Genomic DNA, 26560 nt, shown 5'->3' with positions numbered 1-26560 from the left:
GCGGGGCAGCGTTGGGGTGCCTGGGGGGTTCTGCACCCCATGGCAGCAGGAACAGCCCTGCTGGGCTGGCAGGAGGGTGGGGGTTCAAGTGTGTTTACTATAAGAGAAGCAGAAATTTCATCCTCTAGGAGTACTGGCAGAAACACTTTTGTGGTGAAATTGAAAATATTTTGGCAGTATCCTATTTTATAAGGAGATCTGAATCACAGAAAGTTAGGGATTGGAAGGGACCTCAAAAGATCATCTAGTCCAATCTCCAGATGTTTCTTAGGTTTAGCCTGTGTTTTCTTTACGAGAGATGATTTCCTATTATCAGAGTCTGTGAAACAGGTTGTTTTTCCAATTGCAACTGCTTAGTAAAAATTAAGTTGCTTGAAGAAAGGGGACTGTCCAAATGTTTCAGTCCCTTTAACAACGATCTCCTGGCTTCTCTGATTTGGATCCAGGGTTTGTTCCAGTCGTGGTGTTTTGGTTGGTTGGGGGGGGTTGTTTTGTTTTGTTGTTTTTCCCCCAAATTCAGTCTGTGGGATGACACCCTGCTGTGTATTTCTCTCAACAACGTGGTGCGATGTGGGAGGTGAGGGGGGTGAGTGCACGTACAGCAATGTCTTTGCTGGACAGAAGGCCGTATTTCCCTCGCCAGGCCCCGGCTGTCTCCTGGGAACCCGAGGGCTGCTCTGGCTTTCTGGTTCCCTCGCCGGGTTCCTCCGGCGTTTTTCTTCTAGGGACCAAACTCGTTACCTCGGTCTCTCGGAGCTTGGGACGCAGGAGGACGAACCACCCACGCAGCGATGTTTTTGAGAGCCTGAGCAAGGCCGTTGCAAAGCCCGGGTTCCCGTCCCCATGAGGCTGCCCCTGCCCTCCCGCAGCCCCTCCGCCGCCGCCTCCTTCTCCGGGCACCTGCCCGGGTACCGCCGGGCTGGCGCTCCCCCGCGCCGCTGCGCCGGGGCCCCTCCAGCCGCAAACCCCGCTCGATGCGGCTTTCCCCTCGTTCCCTCTCTTCCTTCTCACGCCTCGCCCGCAGCCTCTGGTGCGGGGGCTCCCCCAGGCGCCCTCCCGTCCCGCAGCAGCGGTGAAACCCTGAGCTCTGTCCCTCCCTCCCCAGCTCCCCCGGGCTGCCCGCGCTCCCGCACAACCTCGGCGTTTTTCCCCGCTCGCAGCCGGGTGGGCAGGGGGACGTTCAGCCGCTCCCGTCGGAACAAGCGCCCTCCCGCCGCCCGCCTGGCAGCCCTTGCGGAGGCAGGTTCCTCCGCCTTGCCCCTCCGCTCCCGTCGCTCCCGGCAGAGGGGAGCACGAAGCTCGCAGCCGCCGGCTGCTGCCTCCCCTCCCGCCCCGCCCCGCCCCGCGCAGCCGCCGCCCGCCGGGGCGGAGGGTCCCGGGACTCGCTGCCGGCGGCGGGGGGAGGGTCCTGGCGCCTGACGGTGCCCCGAGGCGGGGCGATGCGAGGCCGCGCCGCCGCCTCCGCGCTGCCTGCGGCCGAGGGGGGAGCAGGGGGCCGAGGCGCGCGGTTGCTGCCGCCGCCGCCGCCGTCTCCGGAGCAGCGAGAGCCGCCGGCGGAGCGGGGGGTGCCCGGCCCGCGGCGCCGTCCGGTGAGCCAGTCCGGCGGGGCTGGGCTGGGCTGGGCTGGGGGCGCGGAGGGAGAGGTGCGGGTGGCGGCGCCGGCGGGATGGAGCCGGTGGCCGAGGAGGCGGCGGCGGCGGGGCCGCGGCTGCTTCTTTGTGGCAGGAAAGTTTCGGTGCGGCTCGGCGCAGCCGCCCCGCTGCCCGCCGGAGGAGGCCGAACCCCCACCGCCAGGAGGGGCGGCTTTCGGCGGCGCTCCCCGTGCGGGGCCCCGCCTGCCCCGGGCCGCTGGGGCAGGGGGGTGCGCTCCCTGTCACCGGCCTCCCGGGCTGCTGGCACTGCCATCTTTGGGCCCTCCCGGGAGGCGGCGGGGAGAGGGAGCCGAGCGCGGGTTGATCGGCCGGAGGGGCTTTTGGGGTCTTCTCCGCCCCGGGTGTGAGCCCGGCGGGGAGGGGGAGCGATGCCGAGCGGGGCTGGGGGGAACCGGTGCCGCTGGGGCGGCTGCAGGAGCGGGGGTTGAGGATTGGGGGCGAGCAGGGGTCGTGCTCCGGGGGGAGGCCGGGTAAAAGTCTCGGGAAGCCGCGGTCGGTGAAACGAACATACAGCGGTGGGGGGAGCTGGGGGGAAGGGGCACGGACGCGTCCGGCGCATCCGAGCAGGGTCCTCGTGGAAACGGCATCGCTCCGCTGCTCGGGAGCCTTTTACACAACAGCTCGCTGCCGGAACGCTGCGGTGCGGTGTTCAAACACGCCCGCATCGCCCATCGAGCCGAAGCATCGTGCAGCGCCCCGTGGGTTCGGGTTTGCACCGTCTCTAGTGGAGCGGAAACTTTTCTTTGCTCTGGTTCGCGGGGAGAATAAAGGGGTGACCCCCTTGTGAGGGGAAGGCTCCCGTGTGCTCCACACATGCCCCCGGGTGGTGGAAGGGGGGCCCTCCTAATCCTGCGTGGGTACAGACGGTGGTACACCCAGCGCAGAGGGATTCAGAAGTATTTAATAACCATTGTAAGAAAGAGTAATCTGGCACAGACTTTAAATGTCCCGATTGTGCCTTATTTGCACATTGTCTTGTGTTTCTACTTTTTTATGTCTGGATATTGTTCATTGAGAGTGTTGGGTTTTTTGGTTCATGAAGCAGAAAAACTTTTCTAGATACAGAAAGAAAGAAATCCAGCGCTCCATTAGCATTTTTTCCCCCTCTTATGAGAACAATACAGGCTCACTGTCAGCTTGCCCAAACATGGGCTGCCTTTTATTATATATTGGTACGATGCCTAGGGCAACAGGGTCCTCTGGGTTGACATGGTAAGTGCAAGTAGGAGCTCACTGTCACGCCACTGTCACGCTGTATTTGTAACAAATACCACCTGCCGAGAAGCTGGGTCTCACGAAGGGAGAAAGGTGGAATGCTTTGAACAAACCCAGTTCTTCTGTCTGTTTGAAGTAGCAGCTGCTCCCCTCCTGTTGACTGCAGACACTTGCAAGGCTCTTCAAAGTTACGTTGTTCAAAGTCTCTGGTGCTTTTTTTCTTTTAAATGTTGTTATCTGTATTTTTTTTTTCTTTAAAAAAGTTAACAACTCTGTGATTGAATTGAAAGCCTGTGTGGCATCTGTCAGTGTGAAAACAACTGTCTGTCAACATTAAAGATGACATGGCAACTTAACTTACACTTGTTTTAAAAAGGCTGCTGTGGAGCTTTGGTCCTAGACACCTGTGTGTACCTATAGCCTGGGGAGATATTACACACAAAACCGATCTGTCTGCTTTGTGCATTTGCAGAATTAGGTCTTCATTGGTGGGTTTTCTAAGGCATTTTTTGTATTGTCACTCTTTATAGGGTATTGTATTTGATACTGCAAACTAGAAATCATTCACCTTTAGTTTATTGCTGTTCTGATCCAAAGGTGCAAGAGCAGAAAGCTTCAAATAACTAAGTTTGGAGGAGGAGGGGTTGGGTTTGTTGGTAAGCACTGCAATTTGACTTTTTTTTTTTTTTTTTTTGTCTTTCCCAAAAGATGATACTCTTTTTTTGAAGGAGCTGCAAAAGGGAAGGGGAGTGGGATTTAACTTTTTTCCAATGGCCTTTTCACTTGCTGTTTTTTATTTCAGTGCTGGTTGAGGTACTTGTGAAAATTGCTCACCTGGAGGAAACATGAGGTCACAGTACATCACAGCGCCCACAGTCACTCTCCTTCTGTTCCTGCTGTGGATCCAGTCGTCAACAGGCTGCAATAAGGCTCTCTGTGCTAGCGATGTCAGTAAATGCCTGATACAGGTACGAGCCGTGTTTCCTTTATTTGCTTTTAAGCATTTAAGATACAGTTCTGACCTGTGTCTTGAAAAAGATCCAGTGATACAAATAGACGGTATTTGATGTTAAATAGTGGAGTTTTTTTAAAGAAGTTAATTATGGTCTCCTGCACATGGAAATGCAGATTAACAACTGTTTTATACGTTTACATGGGCATTTTCCTTTTTTTTTTTTTTTTAATGGAAGCCTTTTCAAATCGAGGCTTATGCTTGCTAGGTTAGTGTTAGAAGCCACTACCAGTCACGCTGTGTAGTTTTCAGTCTCTTCTTTATTAGTGATATTACGAACAAGCAGCAATTTAAAACAGACATTTATTAGAAAGCTTCATGTAGGCCACAGTTGTTCTTTATAGATATCTGCAATACCAGCAGTTCAAACGTGCTTACAACGCTCCCACAGCTGTCTGAGATCTTCCCCTTAACTTGCAATCTGTGCTCGCTCTTAACTTTCCCAGCCCATGCAGAGGGTCAATAGTTGATGCCTGATGCTCTCCGTAACATCAGCTTTGTACGGTTGATGAAAACATGCCTAAAATCTCACATGAGAGAACATGAGTAGGGATGTAACTTGTGCTAGAGTCCTGAGGTGTATTGGGAAAAGATTTTTGATCAGAAGAGTCCTACGGCTACTAATGGTAATGAGAAAGCTCTGAAAGCATGTGGTTTTGTTTTGGGTTTTTTTCCAGGTAAATCCAAAACAAACAACCAAAAACACACCAAAACACCACACACACACATACACACACAAACAAAACAAGCCACAAAACCCCAAACAAAACAACAAACAAAGAAAACACAAACAAACAAACAAACAAACCCCACACCGCTACAACCAACCCCCAAAACCCGCAAAGCAAATACTTCCGAGTTGAGCTGGTACGTGACGGATGTTAAACTCAAATCCAGATGCTGCTTTTGACTCATCGTGTGTCTGTCTGCAGTGAAGGAAACAGACTCAGACCAGGTTGCTCTTCTCATAGCAGGAGTTAAGAGGTGTGCAGCAGAACAAAAGGGCCTTTTCTAGCAAAATTGCCAGCAGTTCTGGTAACTACCAAGTATTTATTTATTGACCCCATATTGAAAAAGGAACCTGCATATGGTCAGTTGCAGCTTTATTAAAATAAATTGTTTCTTACTGCTTCTTTGTCATTTGGAAATGCAAAAGCAGAAAGCACGATTATCATATGCCAGTAATGTGCGGGCATGCTTACTGTAAATATGTGGTCACAGCCTGAAAAGTGATGCAAAAGTGGCATGGAGCATTTCCATGTTTATTTCGTTACATTGACTTCTGTATAAAATTTGTCTGGTATACAAATAAAAATCCTTGCCAGATTCACATATCCACCCTGTGGAATGAAGACTGACTGTAAGCTGAACTCTTCTCTCTGGCTTCTGCACTGCTGTTGCTTAAAAAAAAAAATTGCCACTTCTCCTAGCCCTACCATGGTCTGTAGAGCTTTTAAATACAGGAGCAAGAAAGATGTTTTTGACTTTTACCTTTTCAAAGAAAACAGTGGTTTTGCTGGTACATTGGGCATTGTGCACTGTGACGAACTGATGCGCTTCCAAGTTCCTTCTGTTGAGCTTTTTCAAATCATCCCTAGGCTTGAAACCTTTTAAAAGTAAGATGGTAGCTGTGTCATTGGATGTATGAGGTGCTTGAATAGCAAGTGCAGTTGTACAAATTTGTTAATTCCCCCAGATGAAGGGGAAAACAAGGGAGATGTATTGTCTCTTTTTCCTGTGCTGCTGATGGAGTCCACCATCCATGAAAGTACAGACGTCTCCTTCCAAGGTCATCATTTTTACTGAGTGGGGTTTGAGGCACCCAGCATTTAAACTTTATTTTTTTGAGCTAGTCTGAATAGAGTACAGCCCAGGAGGAGTGGAGTTACTGCTACTGGAGTCCTTCCATTCTACCCTCTGCCTGCTGCCTTCCTGCGAACAGGCCTGACATACCAGTCAGTATTCATTCTTCATAGAAGAACAGATCAGGTCAGACTAGTCTGATTGTGGATGTGAATACTGCTAAGGCTTTGACTTAAAGCAATTGTCATCTTTCTTCTTGGCTTTTTTTTTTTTTTTTCAATCTTCAACACTGTTGTGTCAGAAGTGCTGCACTGCTATGTGAAGTGCTTGTTATTTCTTGAGTAGGCGTACAAGTAGAATATATCAGTGTATTTTTTTTGCCCCTCTAAACTATTCTGAAAAAATCTGAACTTAAAATGCTGTGTTGAGTGAGTTTGCTTGACTATGGCATGACCCTTTTTCCTCACCTATTTTTAAAACTGTTCTGGTTCGGCAAAGTCTATGGCTTGAAACCAAGATGGTGTCACTTGGAGACAACTGGGGGAGCAAACAGAATGCGAATGTTTGTCATCTGTGTGCAGAAAGTGAGGCTGCCTATATAGAGACATAATGAGACTAAAGACCTCTCTCAAAAAGCATATGGTTAACATAAATATTTTTGCCAGCATGGCTAGGAGTCAGTACAGTCATTACTGCAACTCCTTAGGAGCTGTTCTGCGTAAGGGTGGTCTCTACATAAATATTTATTTTGTTAGATCCACAACAGAGAGAGCATAAGATCAACAACTCGCATGTATTCAACTTTTCCTTTTACATCTTGAGGCTCTAGCTTCATGAGTGCTCTTGTAGTCTACTTCTTATTTTTCTGTAAGCAAAAACCTGTAAGAGAATAGTTTGAGACATCTCTGCATAACCTTAGCCTCCACAAGAAACGCTTTGCGGCTTCCTATAGTTGTTGAAGGCGTTGTGGATAAGACTTGAGAGTGTAGGCAGAGTGGAACCACAGAATCAGTTCCCTTGAAGCCTTTGGAGGTCGCTCCTTCCCATGTCTCTGGGTTTGGGGCACTGAAATCAAGAACTGGCTCTGACCTTGCTTTGCAGGTAGGTCACCAAGCCCTGGTTGCACACAGCATGCGTATTGCAGTATTTATTCAAGCACATCTGTTGTTGGCTTGGATGCACGGGTTGTTTTGATGTTTACATGTGTGGAGAAGATGAGAAGGCCAGTTACACTCGCTGGGCGGAGCAGAGGCGTATATTGTGTCCCAGCAACATGGAGGAAATCCTTGAAGGCAGAAACCTCTGGGATGGGACGTTCCCACCATTGTTCATAGCAGATGGGTTTGAGGCAAGTCCCAGGCTGGTTCCGGTGGTGCAGAGCTACCTGCAGGATCAGCTTGGCTGGTGTGCCCATGCTGTGCTGGGGGCTGAGCTTTGCTGTGTCATCTCCGACAGCTCTGTGAACTGCTGCTGTGCGTAGGAACCAAACAGTGCTGTGGTTCAGGCTTGGATTTCAGATCCCTCTGAAGAGGGCTTGTTTTCTGGAGAATACGGAGTTTTGACTCATGAATGCTACATGCCTGCAGTCACCTTGGCTGGTGCAGTATCGTTCTGATTAAAATCTCTCTTCATCTTTGTCTTCACCTCTTTGTTAATCTTGTGTACAAACTTGTCAGCTTGAAAGGATTTCCAAGACTTTTTAGCCCGGTGGTATGAAAGAAATACCACTCCTTAACTTCAGGGCCCTAGACATCTAAAAGTTAATTTCAGTGTGTATGTTGTAGCTGTAGTACGTAACGCAGTTGGGTTAACAACACAGTTCTGGCTGGTTTGCTTCCAGGAGATTTTCTGTTATTAAACTGTTATAGGAAAAAACATTAGCTCTTTTTCTTTTGCTCCCTCTTCCAGTTTGCGAAGATGTTGCCAGTGCCTTCAGGTCCTGTTTCTTACTGCACTGAGAAAATAGTCTCTGTCGTTTCAAGAAAGCTTTGAAAAAATGCAAATGTTAAATACTTTGTAAAAATCTTTATTTGCTCTCTGGAGCAGAACTATCTTTATTTTATGACCATGCCTGCTTCCTATTTAATGCTGTATTTTTAGACTGAGAGGCTTATTTCTTGCCTAGCAAAATACATTCTCCAATGCACCTTCAGTAGTTCAGCTTGGGAAGTTGCCAAGTTCACTTATGAGTAATATTTTCTTCCACTGACGCCTCACCACCCCCAGCTATCAACAAGGAACGTTTCTCATTCTGCCTTGTTTCACCCACGTCTCATGTAAGCATTCTTTTAAAAAGATATATCCTGTACAAGTATCCAGTGTGGATGAGTCAGGCAGAAAGACTCAAGAGTGGCTAAGGAAACCACGTATGTACAAACACATACATGGAAAAACATACAGTTATTGCCCTGAAGAGACAGTCGAACTCTGAGAAGGAGGGAGCTGGAGAACTGTGCATAGGGCTAATTAAGTTGCTCTTTCTTCCCTCCTCGCTCTCCAAGTTAGGGAAGAAAAAGAAAAGGTAAAAATAGAAAATAAAATAAAAAATACGCTACTCATAAGCCCTTCTTATAAAAATAAAGTTGTTAAAATACTGTTAGGTATAATGATGCTATCCCAAGTTAGTGCTTATGCATATCAAACCTAAGCAGAACTTTTTTTATTATGTTGCAAATGCATAATTTAAGGTTACGTTTCAGTCAGTGAGAATACTCTTAGACTTACACAATGCAATCTATAAAACTGAAACAACTTAAATTTGGTGAATTTTCTGGATTTGATTTGTACATTACATTTAATAGTTTACAGAAAATCGCTTCCTCCCACATACTGGCTTGTTGGTGTTGCAATGTCTTTAATAACTATGAAGTTGTTTGCCCAGTTTTACTGTTGAAGAGCAAATATATAGGATATTTTTAATGCTAATATGTATTAATGCTCTGGCCAAGGTAACAGTACTTTACTTATGGTTGGTTTTCAAGTTGTTTTATTCAGGCTTTTAATTCTCAAGACTGACACAATCTGTTTATCAAATGGTAAGATAAATATTTTAGAAATGCGTCATTCATTCACATAAGTCATCTTTCTAAGTTTGTGGTGTCTCCTCTTGTGGAAAAAGATCGTATATTTTATTAACAAGCCTGTTTTTCGTTTTTCACTTGGAAACAGCACAGTAATAGGTGACATTAATAAACTTTGAGGATTAAAAAGTAAAAAATCTTGGTAGTTTTCCACTCTGTAAATAAAGATTCAGGACTTATTAAGACTGCATGTTGCAGGAACACATGGGGAGCAGGAGTTCACGCTCACTCACTCAGCAGGGCGAGCAGTTCACATTGAGCTGTGCAGGCAACAGCATTTCTTAGCGTTACATAGAACACGCAGCAGTTTGCGAACTTGGTTTCTCTGCTGGCTTCAAGAAGATTTGTGATCTGAGATGCTGTGGATGGAAAAACAACAAATCGATGATTTGATTATTTGATTGCGTTGATTATTTGATTGATTGCGTTAATGCATCATAGCACGTCTGCAGCAGGTTTAGGAGTTAGTTCAGTTTTAGTCGAGACCTGGGAGCCCTGCAGCTTCATTTGCTGTTGTCTTAAGCCCTGTCCCAGCTGGACCTCACTCTGGCCTCCCCCTCCAAAAAGCCTTCTTTGCTCTTTTGTGCACTCCTTGGTCTTCTGTGGCCCATGTGAGCTGGTGCAAGAGCGGGTTCATCCCCATGCAGCCCAACAGGCTGTGGGCATTTGCAGTTGCCAGTGTTGCAGAATAGAGAGAGAGAAGAAGGGTTGTACATGGTCAGGTGCATCTCAGCACCTTGCCTAGCAAATGCACTCCTGATGTTTGGTGTAAAAATGCCTCCTTTCTTGCCTACCTGATGCTTCTTAATAGCAGGCAAAGAGTTACTTAAGTGGAGTTTTGCCCTCCCGGCTTCTTCCTGAGGCGCTACAAAAAGTCGCTGCAGGTGCTGTTTGCGTCTACCTGGAAGGAGTGCTGTCCTTGACCCAGCTGTGGTTACCTGGGGTGGAGCCTTGGGTAATGACTCCAGGTTAGGAGAATTTGGTGCCAAACCATCTTCTTGCCCTTCCCTCCTGTCTGCATGCGTCTCCCAACCACGCCGCGGTGTGTCCCTCCCCTGCCTCTGGAGAACGGGATCAAAGAGCGGGGATGGACGTCATCTTCTCCCTGCTCCAGTGCGTAGCAGAGATTTGCCAGCGGCTCTTCCAGTAAAGCTGGGAGTGGGAAGGATCCTGTGGTCAGTGTTTCCAGTAATGGGATTGTGTTTTCTCGCCACTTGTGCGTAACGTGATAGTTAGGCAGACGTCATCAAAGCCAAATTCTTAGGACAACCAAATGTGACTTCTTGACAGTCTATGTTTTGCACTGCAGTGTAATTCAAGCCCAGATATTATTGTCATGTAGCCACAGTCTTTCGCTGAACTGGAATTACCAGTACAGATTTGAGCTAGAGGGAATGAGACCACCTTGTTTTTAGATTTCCTTCATCTGTGTAGGCTTTTTCCATGCATTGAGGTCCACAAGTACAGTGTCTTCAGCAGGACTGGTAAACCTTCTGGTTTAGGTAGCATGAAGGGAAAGGTTCGTCTTCTTACTTCCATGCCTTTTCTATTTTTCTAGCTTAATAACAGTTAAAGAAAAATGTGTTTGCATACCATTTCACCTTCTAGAGGCTCCAGCAGTGTTGGAAGTATCCCAGGGTGTCAACTCAGGGGGAATGAGGGAGAGGGTTGTTTTCATAATAGTGAAAATGAGTCAGCTGGACCTGGGGAAAAAAAAATAATCTGGTCACTAATATTGCAAATGGAGAGCAATGTGTAACAAGTGTCCAGAGATGCACAAAATCCTGTGGTCAGATGACTTAACCAAATAAGTTTCTTTTAGAATCCACGAATAGGTGTGATGGTAGATGTCATGTATCTTCTTGAGTTTGCACATGCTGCTTACGGTAGCTTCCTTTTTAAACTAAATTATAACGTATGTGCACTATTTATATATAAAGAGACATTTGAATTTCCTGTCGTGATGGGGAAAACATTCAAAGAACCTGTAGATTCAGGCATACATAGAAGTGCACACACCCTTCTCATGAATAGGATTTTTTTCTCTTTTAAATGCTGACTTCAGATTTGCCTTCAGAATGTCACCTTTAAAAAAAAAAAAAACCAGCAACTTGCAAAAGATCCTTTTGTACACTAAGATCGGTTCTTTGGCTGGAACTGTTTTACCGTTTACTCACTGTATTAGTGTATGAAGCTTTTTTAATGCTGTAATTTGACTTGTGGCTTGAGGAAGAATTGCTCTGCCGTGTTAGCATTTCACATCTGGAGTTGCTGTGGTGTAATGAGTTTCTGTTGTTTCCAGGAGCTGTGTCAGTGCCGCCCTGGGGAAGGAAACTGTTCCTGCTGTAAGGAGTGCATGCTCTGCCTGGGCACACTTTGGGATGAGTGCTGTGACTGTGTTGGTAAGTTTGCATTTCTCTGAATTTGTCTTTTTTTCTTTTTTTTAATTGCTTCCTCCTGCCACACGCCGAGCTCACAGTCTTAAAATAGAAGGAAAACATCGGGAGAGAATCTGTGCTTTAAACATCTTGCAGCTCATTCTGTGTGTACTGAATAAATTACTGTGGGGAACCAAACATCTCAAGGCTCTATCTGCTCTGTGGAGTGGGGGGTGATGGTAGTCCAGATTTTGCTTGGTTTATGCCATCGTAACAGACTCTTAATTTTCCCTCTAAAACATAAACTCCTTTTTGAACTGTCATCTTGAGGAAGCTATGCAGCACCTGCTTCATGGGGTTGGATGCTGTATGGAGGTTTTCCAACTGTAAAGTGGATTGACAGATACCGCACAGGGACAATTTTAGGTTTGAGTTCCCTTCTGAATCCTTGGGACTAGTAGTAAATGTCCATGGCCCAACATTTTCATCATTCTTTTATTTGCAAGAAGAGCTGTTCGTGGAAGAAAGAGGCATACAAGTTCTCATTGTAGGATTAGATTACACTCTTAACAAGAACAGCATTACTACTGACAGGTAGTGTTCAGAGTTCCCAGATCTCTGCAAGTGAATGCTGACCTCGCTTAAGGAGGATGTATTCTAGTTTTGTTTCATGTTTTAAAAGTATTGAAAGCTTAATCCTCCTGTGGTTGCTGTAAGTCTCCCTCTGCTGCCATTCAGCATCCACCTGGCTTCCATGAAAGGGATGCGTCCTGAGTGTTGTGTCTCAGCCTCTGTGGCTGGCTGGGTCTTCACTGAATTCGTGAAGATGATTAGCTTCAAAATGCTCCTCTTCAGCGCAGTCCATTGCTTCTCCTGTTCCATCATGATGTGAATAACGCTTTCTGGCATCCTGCTTTTGGTTGGTTCTGTCTGGCTTCCCTTTGCATTACTGTCTTTCAGTATGCAGTGGAGTAGCGTTGTCCTGCGCACGTGTGAGTCTTCCCAATGGCATAAAGTATTTTCAACCCCTGCACCTGTGGAGGATGTACATTTAGAAAGAGACCCTAGAGTTTGTTTTTCCTATTTGATCTGAAATGTTTTAATGGGCTCCTTGAAAAGTGAAATATGTATATATCTCCTTTTTTCCTCATCCCCTTTACGCTTCCAATGTCTTGATTTTTGTAATGTAATACTAAAGTGTGCTGTTGTCATGTTCAGACAGAGGTGGGGAGTAGGATACTAGGTTATTTCTCTAGTTCAGAACCATTATCTGCTGTAGGAAGCCAGGCCTAGTGTGCCAATCTCCTCTAGGGAGTCGAAGAACCCACCTCGTGGGATTGTGAAGAGAAAGAGTCAAGTTCACACACAGGTTTTTCTCTAAATCTGCATATTGCTCACTGTTTCTCATGGTGCTGTTCAGTAGAGAGATTCATGACATTTTAGATTCAGTTTCCCACTACTGAGTGAACTAAAACTCCAGATGGTTCTCTGGGTGCCTCAGACCTTGTCGGTTTTGTGATACGGCCCTATTCAGAAGGAATTCTCCTTCTCTTCTGTGTAGGGTTGTCCTTGCTTATTCAGATGAGGAAAGAGGAGCGCCGTGCCCGGCTTCCTGGAGACGGCTCTTTGCTGATGCTTGAGCTGATATTTAAGTCTCTTTATAAGCCGATCCAGTCTAATGTAAAAGCCGATAGGTTTTCATGTCTTTTGGGTCATTTCTGCTCTGAGGTCAGGAATTACCTCCTGCTGTCCAGCATTAATTTTACTTATGGTCAGTTGATGCCCTGTGTTTTGTGGGGATGTTCTCTCCCTGCTCTGGCAGGGACAAAGACACAAGAGGTGGGAGAGCTACAAGTTCCTCTTTTCTCTATTTTTTCTCAGCTTTGTGGGTTAAGCTCTTCTAGTTCTTTATAGACAGTCTTGTCTACTTCCATCATTCCAATAGCCTGTTTCTGTATCTTCTCATCCAAGAAAGATGGGTTGAGACTGTATACAGCTCTGTGGGCTGGCTAAAATCTCCACTATGTAGTAAGAGAGATGAGTAAGAAGAGGGGACAAAAGAAGGAAAAATACTTAAACTGAAAGGAATATTGTATGGCTTGTTACAGTTGAATACATTTGTATTTCCTTCAGTTGCAGGTGACCTAGCTCTAGCATAATGGCTTAGTTACTTTTAAAATTCTGGTTATCAAATTTTGTCTTAAGTCATTGGCTTCCAAAGCAGTAATGTAGACATGTTTGTTCTTTAACAGTTGCTCTTAAGTGAAACTTTTTTATTTTTGCTTTAACCTAAGTTATTGTATTATGGTAATTATTATAAAATTAAAATCATTATAATTACAATTCAGATACTTCTAAGAATAGTAAGAGGAAAGGATCTTTGTGGAATGAGCAGTTACCTATTAAACTATGAGCAATGGTTTCTTGGTAACATCTTAAGGTAATATTTTCGTACTGGATTGATATGTAGACAAACTGTACACATTCTGCAATAATTGGATAAACAGTCTTGATTTTATTTTTTTCCTGTGTGTCCTTCTTATTGGTGGAATTTATTTTCTGAATTGAACCTGACAGCGGGGGCCTCTAGAAAGGCTCACTAGTTTCAATACAATAACATCAAATAAGGTATATGTCTCTTGATGTACCTGTCCCAAACTCCTACCTGGTTTGATATATTCCTAGTTAAATTTTTGGTGGACATCCTTTATTACAATTGTATGGTGAGTGTTCCAAGCGCTTACTAAAAGGTGATAATGCAGGGATATAATTTTCTTTATTAAAGCTGTGAGTCCAGGAACAACTGTGAAGAACAAACCTAGTTGAGAGGAGTAGGAAAATAATTGTTTATGCTAGGAAGTTTGCCTAAGTGGAATTATTTTTTAGTGTGATGTGATGTTTGGAGGAGAGGCACTTTTTTTTTTCTACCTAATGCTAGGCTCACTTTTTTATAGCAGCAGACTATCTTGTGTTGTTCCTTCTATTAAATGCTGGTAATGCTAACCACTTGCTTAAGATTTGCAAGATCTCATGCTAATCATCATGGGCAAACTTCACTCTGTTTTGTTCATTATGTAAATCCATATACTTAGATTGAAAAGACTGTGGTTTTGTATGAGGTTCTAGTTAAACATGGTTTCTGAAGCTGGAGTCCTAATGTGCCTGCAGGGCAGGAGACGCTTCTCTAGTTGTGTGGGACAGGTAGACTTTGAAGATTTATATCTCATATCACTTTGATACAAGAGGTTTTAAGGATTGATGTGCTTTGCAGCTGTAGCTGTCTAAAACTGTATCTGTGAAACTACCCAAAATCATATCCAGATGGACATGAGGAAAATGAATTTGTCTGTCTTTTGACAGGTGACTTCTAATAGTATTTTATGGCTTCTGAGTTTAAATACATGTGCAGATACAACTTTTCTTTTTAATCTTGGTTGTTTCAATGTTTGGATTAAATCAAGGTACCCTTCAGTTTCATTGTTGGTAATAAATGTTAGTGTTTAAATGGTTAATGAAAAACTGGCTCCTGCATTGCACATCACAAAAGGATTTTGCAGGAAGTGGTAAAGACGATTACAAGATTTCAAAAGAGATACCACAAAAGACATTGAAAAAATAAGGAAGAGGTAACCTGGAAATAAGCATTTTGCCTGTAATGACCCCTCCAACTAAGTAGCAAAAAACGTTCATCTGAGCTGTCTCTAAGCAGGTAAAGTAATTGAGACTCTTGCTCCCTCCTGATAGTGATCTTTGCATCTCTGGCAGATGACTAATAAGATTTAGTGCACTGCTGCAGCGGATGAGATCGAATACTTGAATTGTGATCAAACGCTTCGTGTACCTCAGGACTTGTCAAGATACTATCTTCCTTCAGTCGTAACCTTTCATTCCAGATTTATGCTAGTATCGATTATACTGTGCTTTGACTCTTTTCCCAGGGGAAACAAACCTCTCGTTGAACTCTTCATATTCTGAACTGTGATGCTAGCATAAAAAGGGAAGCCAAGTGCCATGTAGATTAGGTTTTTCTTTTCATTTGGATCTCACCAGTCGCAGGTGTGTTTTGTGGAAGTGTACAGAAATCTGAAACCTGCTGTTATGGAAAGCTCATCCTGCAGTATTTGATGGCACTTCTACTATTGAGCTAAGAGCGGGAGATATATATAGATATATATAGATATATATACACACATATATATAAAAGGCTCAGTTCTGCTTAGCAAAAGAAAAAAAAGGGGCAATTTTAATTTTCTGAATATTCCCAACCTGTTTCAAGGAAAAGAGTTTAGGGAGTTTTGTGTAACTTACTGTTTCACTCCTCTGCAGGTATGTGCAATCCCCGCAATTACAGTGACACCCCTCCAACATCCAAGAGCACTGTCGAGGAGTTGCATGAACCGATTCCTTCGCTTTTCCGGGCGCTGACAGAAGGGGATACTCAGCTGAACTGGAATATTGTTTCCTTCCCTGTGGCAGAAGAACTGTCACACCACGAGAACCTCGTTTCCTTTTTAGAAACAGTGAACCAGCCACAGCATCAGAATGTCTCTGTTCCAAGCAACAATGTCCACACATCTTACTCGAATGACAAAGGTAATGAGTATAGTGTCTAAATTCCTAGCATTTCCTCTCATCTCTTCCGGGAGCCTTCTCAGTGCGTCTTCTGTGCTTGTCTGTGCTCTCTTCTTCTTTTCCCATAAAAAAGGAAAAGTTCAGTCTAATTTTGAGCAAGACCTAACAAAAGGAGTGAGGCAAAAGTAGTGAGGAACTTGAAAGATGGTGTTAACGTGTCTGATGGTCTTAGGAGACACTGAACCACAGGAGTTTGTTGTCTCTATGATTCCTCCTGTGGCATGAGGTAGTTTGTTCATGTTATCTCATGTGCACTGGCATGGGATGTTCTTTGACTTTGAAGCAGTTACCTGTACCTAGGAGACAGGACAGACCAAAAACTGGATCCAAATCATGTATCAGTGCAGAGGCAGGCAACTGAAACGCTTGGCTTCAGAGATTTGAGAAAGCCATATGTTATAAACCGTTGCATCTGGAGTAGATGTTTATTTTTTTCATCTGAGCTGGCATAACTAGAACTCTTTAAAAAGATAGTTTATATGAAATCCAGGACTAATAGTAAACCTGAGTAAAATTAGCAAAATTATAAGATTAGCTCTTTATGTTGATGAGGGAAATGTGACAGACAATCTTAAAAATAAGCAATTTGAGGATGGGGGGTTAACTTACAGACTCATTCCTCTTATTTTATATCAAATTTTTATATTCTCACATTCAGTTTAGAGGACTTCAGAATATTGTTTGCTGGTGGCAGGGGGAAGATGAGCAGATTGAGGTAGTGACAACAGTGGCATGAGAAAAATACTCTCTGCTTCTTGGTTTCCATCTTAAACCTGAAATACTTTTCCCTGCAAATCAATACATCAGACTTAAAAGAATCTCATAACGAGTTAATAGTGAAATTGCTGCTTAACAGGGAAAAAATAGCATCTGATTTATTAGTGTAATTAAAGCTTTGCTTCCTTCCCAACACACACTTTAAATATTAGTAACCCCATATGTTGCTGTTGTAATGGCTCTTTTATCTTATCAATGAAAGATACCTTAATTGATGGACGTGCTGCTTTTCTATACCATGGTGAACCTTTGACCTAGTTATGTTTCTGCGTAGGACTGCTGTTGGTTAAATAGGACCGTAATGGCAACTTTTCTAATTTCCTTTGGTTAAGGTACGTTAGAAAAATAAATTAATTCCAGAACTGGGAAACCAGATGGTCAGAAAGAATCTCATTCATGTCTTTGATGTTATTAAAATGCTTGCTTGACATTATGAGAATGATGCAGAAAACCATGTTAAATGGCAAGCCACAGAAAGCCCTGTGTGCAAGCACTACTGTATTTAAAGATATAAATTATAGTTGGAAAAAAAAATATTCTTGGAACAATCTTGAATATATCCCACTGTACTTAGGTGCTGCAGCCCAGATGGCTGTTCCTGACAGTCCTTTACTACCCTACCAACAGGATGGGCTAATGATAGTTTTGAATTAAACTTGGAATTTGAATTGCATCTCAAGGGTGTGGAGGGGTTCTGAGTTTAACAACATGGACAATTGCAATTTTTTCTTAGTCAAAAGTCTCCTTCATTTCATTTACTAAGAATGTATCAGAGATTAGGTTGAGAGACCTTTCAGTGGAATGATGGTATTCCAAAAACAACAGCTATATTTGGAAATAGTTACCAAACGCCACTGGTTTTTGGGCTTCAGTAGGCACTTAGAGCAGAAATGTCAGAGCTGTTATTGTAATCATTGGCTATACCTCCTCTGTCTTAGTGATCAGTGAAGAACTGGGAAAGGTAGAAAATGCCTTTCAACATCCTATACTTTAAGTATCTGAATATGTAAACCTGTTGAGGAGTCTCTCCTTGGTAACAATGTTAACGTGTAGTGCTCTGCTTTTTCAGAAGTCATGTTAAAGTTTGCTTATAAAAACATGGATGATTTGTGCATTGAGAACAGAAGAAGGTGGAAAGAAAAGTTGGCTGCTGGCCTGGGTCAGTTGATGTTTGTTATGATGGAAGAAAGGACAACTGAGGAATTGTACCTCTTGTGTTGGGTGTTATGTGAGCCCCGGGCTGGCATTGGTTTTAATACTTTTTTCGTGAGTTTGTTGGGGAAGCGGCAATAAAAAGGTGGAGTGATAGGAGGTCAAAGGCTAAAGAGCTTTGTGAGCATGGGCACAGAGAGGGAGCCCAGGAGGCTGCTGGAGTCTGATGGCTTCTGCTCGTGCAAAGATCCATCACACAATCACTGTGGTTTAAGAAGCTGGTGTGTGTTAGAAGAACCTGTGTAACAGAGGGTGGGCCTGTGTGTGTGCGTGCTCAGTTGCAGTGAATAACGATAGCCTGTAGTGGAAGACGCTGAAGACCATCTCTCTACCCTTTCCTTCTCCCCAAACACACTGCTAAGCTTACAGGCACATTTTGCAAATGGAGACATCCTTTGAGTGACTCGCTGAGCAGTTGTCTTCAAGGCCGTGACATTCAGGGATTTGAAGGAATATCCCTGTGAGCAGGAACATGGATGCTTTGTGTTTTCTTTACAGGGCTGTGCCTCCTCCATTTTGAGGTTCTTCTGTGACTCTTTGCATGCTTCACTCCAACATGGTGTTCTGGCAGCAGCCTACTGCGTTGCCTGTAAAGGGAGAGGAGCTAATGAGAGGTAGATTTTGATAAGGGGACAGTAGTCTGTGCTGTCTTCTGGAATACATCCCAAAATTTGTAGAGGCGCTGCCCACAAATATCCCTTGTCACGTAACAACAGTTCTAATCTTAATTTTAATGCGTGTTCACGCAGGGATTGCTGTTAAGCTGGTCCAGGGTGCCAGACTTGCTCGATGCAGTTCTGGGTGGGTGCCAGGAAAAGCAGCCCCTGCCACGGGAACCCCCGGAGCTTTGTGCCTAGAGCGGCGTGAAGCCCCTGGCCCCGGGAGGGCGCCCGTGGATCCGGGAGGAGGAGGGGTGCGGTGGGATATAAAGCATTCCTTTCTTGCCCCAGCCGGCTGCAAGCCCAGCCGCCAGACCTTGAACTTCCTTGTTATTATCTTAATGAGTGTCTTCCCTTTCCTCCTGTGGATTGACTTGTAGCATTTTAGCTGCCAAAGCATGCATGCGCTGCTGGAGCTGCTGTCGTTCTTTGTATCAGTAGTTTCTGGCATTTGAGGCGCTGCTTCAGAGAGGATTGTGATGATTATTAATCTAGACTTACATTTATACTTTATTCTTTTTTGCTTTACTTTTAGCTGATACCCTCAGAGCTCTGAACTGTGAGTTCAGATGTTTAAATAAGCTTAATTGTTTCAGATGGTGACAGGATGTTGGCGAGAGAGAGAGGAACTAGATAATCTCTTGGCAGCTGATGAAACAAAATCTGTGTTGTAGTTCAGGGTTTCTACTTACGCTGCTTGATGACACGGGGGGGATGGCGTCCGCTCTGCGTTTCTGTTCCCCGCCCAGTGCCAGCCAGGTAGAGGAGAGCTAGAAGTCCCATAAGTGGCATCTTCCTCTGTAGGTACACTAGGAAGATGTTGTGTTTATTTTTTGTTAAATGTTTCTTTTTATAAGTTCTGAGTGGCATAAAATGTTGTGGCGGCTGGATGGACAGTTACCTTTTTAAAGTACTTTTAGAGCTACTGATAAACACACCAGCAGACAACTGAACTTACATAGCACCTTTAACTTCAAATGTAGCATATGGGGAATTGTTATTAACTGGGAAAGTTTCTTCATCTTGTAGATAGGCATTTTTCCTTAACTTACGAGAACTCAGTTGTTTTATCTTCTCCGAGTTGCTAAATTCCTCTGTAGTGCACCAACACAGATCCCAGTTGCAGCACAGACAGTATCATAGCAAAGCCTGATAGAAACATGAGTCCATTTCTTCTGGTCATTTTGAATTTAGTCTTGATTGTTGTTTCTCCTACACAACCTTTGTTGAGTATGAATTGGGGGAAAAAAACAGTGAGAAACTCATGTTCTGGAAAAAAAAAAAAGAACGCTGCTGCATCATCTTCCTCCCTGCACCTGTAGCCTGTAGTCCTTACTGTGTGAAAATGGGCAAAATGCAAATGAAAGAGCTGTTACTGCACTAAGTAACATCCTTTTTATGTACACTGAGGGTGCCATGTGATGACAGTGTAATTAAGTTTGTGAAACAACTTAAATACTCTGCGGGATCTCAACTGAGCCAGCAGGTGTGTATTTTTTTTTTCCCCGTGTAACTGTTTCTGCAGCCTAGAAAAAAGGATTTAATGCTTGAGCTGAGGAACGTTCCTGCTTTCAGTAATTCATTCTCTATAGGGGCACAGGGACTGTGCTGAGGAGGGGACCAGGAGTGTCTCATGACGAACAAAGCGCGCCCTGGCCAATCTGACTCCTTCAGACCTGGCAAGTCTCTGAGTCAGCAGGACATCAGAAACTATTTGGTAGCATATACGGTGGAGCATGTCCTCCAGCTGCTTAGGAGAGCTACTGGGAACCAGCCAGACCTACTGCTGGCTCTGGCCTGCTGTGTGCAGTCTGTCCTCTCCCCTTCACAGCACTTTTGGACTGGTCCCTTAGGACCTAATTCGCTTGGCTTGTGTGCAGGTGGAAATAAACCTTCTTCTCTACTCAGTCAAGATTAATGCCCTTGGTTGTTGTTGCCACCTTAATAAGGTTGAGGTCTGGCTTTGGTTCCAATTTTGGTCCTGAGAGAGTGGTCGATAAACCGCTCTCTCTGGTCTTGCAGGGCCTGATTGCTGTCATCTGGTTTTGCCAGGGTTGTGGGCCTGGTGCTGCTTGTCCTCTGGCACCTTTCCCCCCAAAAGACATCTTCAGTCTCTAATTTCAGTGTTATTGATCTTTACATCCTAGAAATCACACACTTTTTTTCCACAAGAGGTTCAAGCAGGCATTACCCGATGAGCTGGGCTTCTCCAGGACTTCTGAACTGGTACTGACACAGATGAGGTTAACATGAAGGTGAACACAGATGTCTCCTAACACAGAGGGGACTGGTCATTCTCTGGTGTGAAGACAGCCTGCAAGTGCTGGGGACAGCTAACTCACCTCAGAGTGTACACAACTTTCCTGATGAGCTTTCGTCACCTACTGTAGACTTTCCTTTGTGTATTGCGAGTGATCAACATGATAGCAGTGAGCACTTCTGGCCACCCTTTGGAGAGGACTCTGGTTTCTTTAGAGTTGTTCCACTACTATCTAGAGAGAGCCATGAGTGATTTTTGCCTTCTCAAGCTGATCCAGAGACTAGGACAGTCAGGTGGAGATGGCATCTCAAAAGCTGATTTTGCAGCAAGAAATCTTTCTGGATTAGCCAGGATTGCCTGTTTTGGGGCAGAGGTTGTGTACCTCCAGCTGACACCTTCTAAGACTGATCCTTCTTATGGCATTTAAGGTCAAACTTGAGAAGAAAACTACTGAAAAAGTATCAAAGGAGTGAACTGTGATTAAGCAAGAGGGTATAAAGATACTTTGTAGAGCGGCTTCTATAAGGTTCCTGTGCTTGCACACCAGCACTGAACTGGATGACTGATAGGACACTGGTGCTTCAATCTCATGATGAAGACTGCTTGGAGACCCACCTCTACTTTGTCACACTTTACTCTTCCACTCAAAACCTCCCATGAGGAGTGAGGGGAACAGGTACCTGGGAATGCCTGGGCCTCCTGGGAATGGAAGCTTCGTGCTCCTTCTTGGCACCCAGGCAATCCTAGTTTTTTGTTGCTGATAATGAAATGTTGTCAAGTCCTTGTGCATCCTCCATAACAAGATGGAGCTGCTGCACAGCACCTGGGTGGATTCTTGCTTATGAGGCTGTGGTGGCTACATCTCCCTACCACTTTTCAGCTTTGGCTGAGCGCTTCAGGTGTATACCTGGCTGCTCACTCTGCTCATGCTGTCATAGCACACGCTCCTGTTTTGGTCTGTTCCTCTCCCCTCTGTGAATCAAGTATCGTTACTGAAGCTGTAGATACATTGGTTGGTTTCAGGCAGCGGTTTTGTTCTCTGAGAACTCTTCCTCTGGTTGCTGTGCCTCAGCCTTATTATAAAGGGTCATAGAAATAAAAGGGCTGAGAATGAGACAGGACTTACACAGCCACAGTATATTTTGTTGACATTCCCAGCGGTCCTTCAGGTACTCCAGGGTTTCTTGGACAACTTGCAGCTTTACTCACAGCACAGCTTTCCTGGGAGCAGAAAACTGCTTCAGCTGTGGGTCTGCACTTTGTCCCCAAGATCCTTATTGCCTGTTGCACTGTATATGGTGTCTGCAAGAAGTGTATGTCAGTTCAGAGCCTGAACAAGGCAGTTAATACTCTCTTGCTTTCAGTGGGCTGGCAGCATGTCCTGTGACCCTCTTGCAGCTGTTTAGGTCGTAGTAAAATAGTTTGACAGTGATCAGGGTTCCCTCATAGATGTTTTGACAAATGATAATTCTTAAAAGGGTAGGCAGAGTTTCTGGATGTCAAGGAGGACGATGCATCCTCAGAAAAGCTGGTGGGTACACCATGCTTTCCTCTGCATTGTACTGTCCCTTGCCAACTGCGTTGGTTCTGGGGAAACCGAATAGATCTGATGGCTTGTGGGGTGATGGAGACCCTGTTGGCCTCAACTCACCTTTGGACCTAACCTTAGTAGCTTGCCATGAGAGATGCGTACTACTGAGCTTGCTACTCTATTGGGCACCAATATTTTGAAGGGGAAGTTCTGGTGCATTTCAGCCTTCCAAGATGTACTTACAGATAAGAGACTGAATAAACGCTATGGTGAACAGCTACACTGCTCCGAGAGTCCTTCAGTTACTCACCCTTCTCCATATCTCCATAATCATTCAAAAAAACCCCACTGTCTTGATTTACCATTTACATTTGGATTATATTTTTCTGATCCATGTTGGAATGTAGGTCAGTGTGTTTCTCCTGGATCCACACGCCATAAGCAGTAATGGGGTAGAAAGACATCTCCCGCTCACAAGTCTGTCTGATATGTGCAAGTGGGACAATTATGTTTGCAGACAGCTTTCGGTTGTGCTTTTCCCCAAAGTATGCCAAGTTACATTTGGGGTAAATGTGATGCAATCAGGATCCTTTGGAGGATGAAACAAGTTACAGCGTAATCACCTGGTCAGCACAGAAGAAAGTTGGTAGAATCTGTCAGCTTGGAGAACTGGAAGTAGACTGGGGAACGATGTTTTTGTTTCATAGTTGTGGTGAATGCCTTGGCTCGAGTCTGAGGTTGCAACACTAAACTTCATGGCATTTCAAGTAATTGCATGGATATTAGAGGAATTAAGTCGATGCTTAGGCAGAAGGAGTTTCTTAATCTTAGTAGTAGAGCTGGTATCGTTGCTATAAAAAGAAGAAAAAAAGTGTGCAGTTCCAGGTTGAGGAAAGTGCAATTCTCTAGCTCTGTGATTTAATGCAGTTTAAGAATATTGTTGAGTTATAGGGGAGAATGTTTACACTTAAGTGGGTTTTGTTGGTTTTCAAACAACTTCTCTAAAACTGAACTTTTAAATGATAGCATACAGTAACTGCTGGCAACTGTGAAAGTGGTATCTTGGTGATAAAGATATTACCTTCAGAGGACACATGCTTGCTTTTTATTTTGGCATAGCCCATCCTTATATTTTAAAAGGTATCCCTCATAACTGTGGGACACAGAAGAATCCCAACAAAAACATTCTTGCCTATGACTATATGTAGAAATAAATTAATCCAGAGGCAGAGCAGACAACAAGTTGAGTTGTAGGCACTGAAAACTTGAAGGTGGTGGACTGCACCTTGGGTCTCTGTCTCTTCCCTCTGCTTTTGCTATCATCTTTTTTTTCTTTATGCCTCATTGTCATGACTATTTGCAATCCTACTTCAAAAGCTGCACATTTAATTAATTTTTAACTAACCTTTAAAAATATTTTAAGACCCTTTAAACCAATTTTTTTCCCCCTCTCGGTTTAGAACACATGTGTACTGTGGTGTATTTTGACGACTGCATGTCAATACATCAGTGCAAGATCTCTTGCGAGTCCATGGGAGCATCCAAATACCGATGGTTTCACAACGCCTGCTGTGAGTGTATTGGGCCAGAATGCATCGACTATGGCAGTAAAACTGTAAAATGTATGAACTGCATGTTCTGAAGCAGAAAAATTGTAGTGTAGCAATACTGAGGCCAAAGTAATCTCTCTCGGTTAAAGAGATGGGGATTGCAAATACTGTGTTTTGGTGGAGTGCCTACTGGTTGCAATTAAATGTATCTGGTTGAAGAAAAGATGTATAAAATCTGAAAACTTTTTTTTTCCTTTTTTTTTAAATTCATGTAAGCAAGGCTAACTAGTAGAAGTTTCATCACTATTTTTAAATTTATTTTTCTTTATTTCTGCTCGAATGGTACAGCCATGCTCATCCTTGCTGTTCTGATTGTTTTCCTTTGATTTGAAAGTATTGATTATACTGGGTTTTGGAATATAGTGCTATATCTTGTAGTTTAGAGTAGGGAAACCTTAAGAATATGGTAATGAGATTCCCATCATTTAAGTTCAACAAATAATTAAATGGTTGCTAGGGTGGTGGGGGGTGGTTGCTCTTTAGGGGCTGGTTTTTTTGCTTTTACTTTCTGGTTTTGTTTTTTGTCTTTATTACCTTCCAGTTTTTGAGCTTAGCCTTCTGTTGTGAAAATGGTATTTGGGGAAAAAGAAAAATTCATGCTTTCTCTTAAAGTTCAACACATGGGCTGTCATGGATAAAATCCTAACTTCTTAGAAGGGCTGCCCAACAAAACACTATGTATGGGACACTTTTCTTCCAAGTTTCGTTTGCTCTGCTCTCGTAAGTACATTGGAGCCTGTGTTGCATAATTTATATATTTTTAAAATATATATCTTTTCAGTCTTCTCTTAGACACCAAAATAAAGCTGTTAAGTGCAGTTGCATGTCCCTCTCAGGGTCACTTAGTCCCTGAACATTCAGTCCAATAAAGGAAACATGAAAGGTTTTTATGGAATTAATGACTAAATGAATAAAGAAGAATGAAGTTACATGAACTAGCAAGTGGTACACAGTTACCAGTTGAGCAGTCAGCACTAGGCCTGTTGCCATTTAGTAGTTTGCCATGAATATTTATTCTGAAATATAATTTTCTTTTTTTCTCCCATGAAATGTTGTCACTGAAGAAGGGAAGACGTGTCCACAAAGGCAAAATTACGATGTTCTGAGTTTAGAACACTGTCCATTTCTGTAAAGGTTTTAATATGTTGACAGTTACTATGACCCAGTTAGGTCTCCATTGATAATGGTACTAAGTACAAGAATAAAGTGTATGAGTAGTTAATGACCAGCTTTTGGTATTTATATTCATGTGGGTTTTAACTCCTTGAAATTTTTTTAATGCATATATACATATGCACACACACAAAAAGAATATTTGACTATTCATGTTTCTCTCACTAACTTTAGTTTAGAGGGATTAAATTGTTTTCTAGTCACACTTGTCTATCTGTACCATGTACAAATGAAAGCAGTAATTTTAAATTTATTTTGTTGAAATGTTTGCCTGAATGTTTTTTCATATTTTTCTCATGATACAGTTCTTTCAATAAGATGAAACATAATAATAAAAAAATCTGCTCTTGTGAATAATGTTAGTTTTTTCAGTCTCTTTTCCAGCTGTAAATAAGTACTTGAAAGATGAATGTTTATTGTTTTGAGCTAGTGGAAAATGGAATACCTTCATGCTTTAAACGTACAATTAAGTGATAAAAAATCATAGACATGAATAGAAAAACTTAGATCATCATGAAGGAGTCATTCTTCTTGTATTTGACAATTCACATTATCTTTTTTTCTGCTTGAGTTTCTTAAAATGAATGGAGAGGAAGAATATGTTAGAGTGGCCGTGCCTGGTTTTGGCTGGAGGGTGATGCATCATCATTCTTGACCAAGACAGGAGACGTACAGTGAGCATGGCTACAGGTCATGAGCATCCTTCACATTTGTGCTAAATTATTGCAAACGTTACGTTAGTTCAAAATCTTCTTGGAGGAAAAACAAAAAAAGGGCTGATGTTTCTGGTCAGGCACCTGCTGCCCCATGGATCCGTGACACTGTCTCCATTTACATCATCAGAATGTCCCTGTCAGGTCAAGTCCAGGGAACAGCAAGGGTGAGGAGCGGGAGGGACTGGGGGGAACTGGCCTCACAGGTGTCCGGGAAATGCTGTGGGGAACGACACAAACATGTAAATACGGTTGTCTGTGTCACGGCCTGAGAGCAGGCAGTGAGGATCCACGTTTTGTGGGGCTTGCCTTATTTTCTGTAATTCCGAATGCTGTCTAGAGCTTGCCGTAAGCCTTGTGTGTATGCAAATGTCGTACAGCAACAGCCAGTGTATTTTATTACAATGAGTGTTTTAAGAGGTATTTTAATAAAAAGACATTACTGGTTTATGTGTTTGTTTTCTCGTTATTTTCTCAGGGCAAATGTTACCAGGAAGCATCGTGTAGAAGTTACTGATCTAGACAGATGGAATAATACAGAGAATTATTAAATCTTCAGCAGTTTTTTTCCAGAACTAAAATTGTAATTGTCTTTTAATTTTTTTCTTTGCAAAAATAAATAAAATATAATTTTATTAATACTAAAAATGTTATTTCTGACAGAAATCTAATCATTTTGGAAGGTTGTTTATTTAGTCGTACTCTATTTTGCAAGGAAAAAAAAAATATTTCGAAGGTTCTTATTTCACCTCGGTCTAGAGACCAGCAAACCATCCCCTACCTAAGTGCTTTAGAATAGTTAAGAACATGCTTTAAAAACTTTACTGGGTAGGAATCTTCTCCGAGTAAAGCA

General features: G+C 43.5%; 1 protein-coding gene across 1 annotated transcript; it reads left to right on the top strand.

Moving 5' to 3' along the window:
- The first annotated feature begins 1427 nt into the window (after positions 1-1427).
- TWSG1 (twisted gastrulation BMP signaling modulator 1) lies at positions 1428-26146 on the top strand. The gene is made up of 5 exons (XM_065628949.1): positions 1428-1589; positions 3670-3835; positions 11065-11164; positions 15467-15733; positions 23672-26146. Exons 2-5 carry the CDS (start codon positions 3713-3715, stop codon positions 23851-23853), a joined length of 672 nt encoding a protein of 223 aa, XP_065485021.1. The 5' UTR covers positions 1428-1589; positions 3670-3712; the 3' UTR covers positions 23854-26146.
- Positions 26147-26560: the final 414 nt, after the last annotated feature.

This window comes from Caloenas nicobarica, chromosome 2 (assembly GCF_036013445.1).
Source record: "Caloenas nicobarica isolate bCalNic1 chromosome 2, bCalNic1.hap1, whole genome shotgun sequence".
Lineage (NCBI taxonomy): Eukaryota > Metazoa > Chordata > Aves > Columbiformes > Columbidae > Caloenas > Caloenas nicobarica.
Note: the sequence above shows the minus strand (reverse complement) of the source record. Positions and strands in the feature narration are given on the sequence as shown.

Bases quoted from the DNA above. Each gene is read 5' to 3' on its own strand.
- TWSG1 (XM_065628949.1), top strand. From the start codon at position 3,713: ATGAGGTCACAGTACATCACAGCGCCCACAGTCACTCTCCTTCTGTTC. The intron at 3,836-11,064 runs GTACGAGCCGTG...TGTTGTTTCCAG, and splicing joins TCAGTAAATGCCTGATACAG to GAGCTGTGTCAGTGCCGCCC. The intron at 11,165-15,466 runs GTAAGTTTGCAT...ACTCCTCTGCAG, and splicing joins TGAGTGCTGTGACTGTGTTG to GTATGTGCAATCCCCGCAAT.